A 2,974-nucleotide genomic window follows, 5' to 3' on the forward strand; every position below is an offset into this window, starting at 1 on the left:
TGTGTGGGAGGAGGGGGAGGGAAATGGGAAACGGGGAGGAAGCAGAATTTTTTTTAACTTTAAAGTTTAATAAAATTAAAAAAGAAAAAAAAAGAAAAAAAAGAAAGTGCTATGCCATCATCTTACTTTTCTTGTAGTTTCTAAAAAATCAAATCTCCAACTGTCCATCTTATATTCAAAGTTAGAATAAAGTATGATTTTTATCCATGAAGTAAGAAAACAAAACATAACTAAAGATATAAAATAAAACCACTCTATTTAAATGACACTAGACTAATTATATTCTGTATTCCCTAGGGGGAATGTTTTCTTAGAAGCAAGTGTGAGTCTCCTAGGACTGGTGGAGAGTCCTATAGACTATGACTTCCTGTGTTACTGAGTGAGGAAGCTCTGCATCTGTCCCTAGGCCTGACAAACTTGGTTGATTTGCATGTGCCCAGAGCATATCACCTTTAACTGACAGATTCTGAGCTTACAGTTCAGTCCCTGCAGGAGTCACTTCCACTGAGGACACAGCATGGCCCTGAGGACTCCTGCTCTGTCTCTAGTAATTTGGCTACTCTGGCTCTCAGGTAAGTTGAATAGGATAGAAATGTTTTCCAACCCTGAATAGCCATAACTTCCTTTCTAATCAGAGAATTTCTACTATAACGTTGTGTTATTTTTTTTTCTATTGTCAGGTACCAGATGTGACATTCAAGTAACACAATCTCCATCCTTCCTGTCAGTGTCTGTAGGAGGCAAAGTGACCATCACTTGCCTGGCAAGTCAGAGCATTAGCAATAACTTTAACTGGTACCAGCAGAGATCAGGAGAAGCTCCTACACTCTTGATCTATTATGCAAATAATTTGCAATCTGGTGTACCATCAAGGTTCAGTGGCCAATATTCTGGGAAAAGTTTCACTCTATCCATCAGTAGCCTGGAATCTGAAGAAGTTGGAACTTATTATTGTCTACAGCATTACAGTTTTCCTCACACAATGATACAAATCATGACATAAACCACAGAAGGAAGCAGAAGTTGGAGTCTATGCTGTCCCAGGTGCTGCTCCTTTTCTGTGAACGTGCTCACAATACTTGTATATCAAGAAACAGTTCTGCTTGAAAGTCCCCAGATATCTGATTATTAATCGTGTTCTCTCTGGTTCTCTGCCAGCATTCTGTATGCATCTACCACAACAGTGGCAATAAACTGCCTAGCAAAATGGTCCTTGGATATTTCTGGGCAATTTAAGGAGACACAAATGATGCTTTAATATGTATGTGACATACCACAGGAGAAAAGCTGAATCCTTGCCTCATATGGTTTACCACAAATGCTGGATAGACAGTGAAAATCCTTTCCTTTGATTTCAAATTGTAGGAAGGACGTCTATGGAGCAACTCTAAGGAAACAAAAATAAATATTAACAGACAATACCCTTACAGAATATTCCCAAGGACATTTCCATAAATTAATAGGTCATGAGAAATCTGCCATAATAAAGGGAATAATCTCTTAATTGTTTTATTATATGAAGGCATTGTGGAGATCTGGTGAAATTTACAAAAGGGTACATGGATGTTCCCTCTTGTAAACTTCATTGGGGGTTTATTTTTGGGAAATATATCTTACCTGGCTAAGTCTTATGCTCCCTGATTCTGTGTGTCATGTGTTTAATAGCTTCTACCATGTGGTTACACAATAATATTCTTCCTCACAGAGTCTAAATTAATAGACTGAAATATCTGGAGTATTTTTGGCCACATTTTTTAATGTCAGGAGGGGATATTAGTAAGTAATATAGCTTCATGCCCTTCTTACATTTTGGTCTGGAAAATGACCATAAAAAACAGGGTTGTTTTTGCTCATTTGCATCATTAAAGGTGTATTGTTCATAAAGTGGCTCAATCTACTATTCTACTACTGTGCTTTGATTTCTTGATTATTACTTATTAAATATTACACCGAGGGGCAGCAATATATTTCTATTGACATGTTGAAAAAAGTCAGAAGGGAACCAAAATGCATTGATGGCATGTTAAGGAATGAAAACAGAAACTTCTTTCTTGTTTCACAACTTATTAAATATCCTGGACCAAGATAAACAGAAATTTTCTCTCCTGCATGTCAAATACTGCTATGTCCCCTAGTAATTTATAAAATATTCTCAATAACGTATTTAGTGGTGTAGGATCTTTATAGAGGTAGTGCATCCTCTGGAGACAAATATGAATTATCCTCATATATCTGGGGACAATTGGAATAAAAAAAACCTGTATTATTACTGAGATAATTCTGCAACTTTCCCTATATCAGATGATCTTCTGCTGTTTGGCATTTGTCCAAAGCACAGTGCATTGCCACAGGGACTGAGTAATTGTCTGGTCCCTAAATGAGTAACTCTTGGTTTTAGACAGAACATGGCATATTGGCTCCTTCTCAGCTCCCAGGGACTACAGTGGGAATTTAAGTGTGACACTGTGATCAGTGTTGCTTTGTACACTGGGGAAGTCCTTGCTCACTCTGCTTTATTTTGTTGAACTTTATTGTGATTCTAATTCCAGACGCCATATGTGATATCAAGAAGAGACTGTCTCATCTTCTCCATCTGCATCTCGGGAACAGAGAGTCACCACAACTTGCTAAGCAATCAGGATATTAGAAATTATTGAGACTATCATTTAGCAAAAGCTAGGTGAAATGGTTAAACTCCAGATCTATTACAATCCCATCTGTATTTCGGAAACTGACACATACATGCAGTCAGCCTGTCCCTGAATCAGGATGATATCTTCAATTACTGATCAAGACTTAGCAGTGAATATATGGTTTGTAATACATAGCAGAGACATGTATTGAGTAGCAGTGTTTTCTATTGTAGTATTCAAGTATGTCATTACTAGTTCAGTTCTTTATGATGAGGAATTCTCAGAAAGAGTAGTAAATGACAGAAAAGTGGTCAAATATGGAGGATCCTGTACTGACAAAA

At 37.2% G+C, this 2,974-nt stretch overlaps 1 gene segment (V, D, J or C); it reads left to right on the forward strand.

The window, feature by feature from the left end:
* The first annotated feature begins 517 nt into the window (after positions 1 to 517).
* LOC126495795 (immunoglobulin kappa variable 1-39-like) lies at positions 518 to 1,401 on the forward strand. The segment is given in 2 exon segments: positions 518 to 572; positions 681 to 1,401. Coding segments are annotated over 2 exon segments (378 nt in total).
* Positions 1,402 to 2,974: the final 1,573 nt, after the last annotated feature.

This window comes from Alexandromys fortis, unplaced genomic scaffold (genome assembly GCF_014885135.2).
Source record: "Alexandromys fortis isolate MF-2015 unplaced genomic scaffold, M_Fortis_MF-2015_v1.1 scaffold_611, whole genome shotgun sequence".
Lineage (NCBI taxonomy): Eukaryota > Metazoa > Chordata > Mammalia > Rodentia > Cricetidae > Alexandromys > Alexandromys fortis.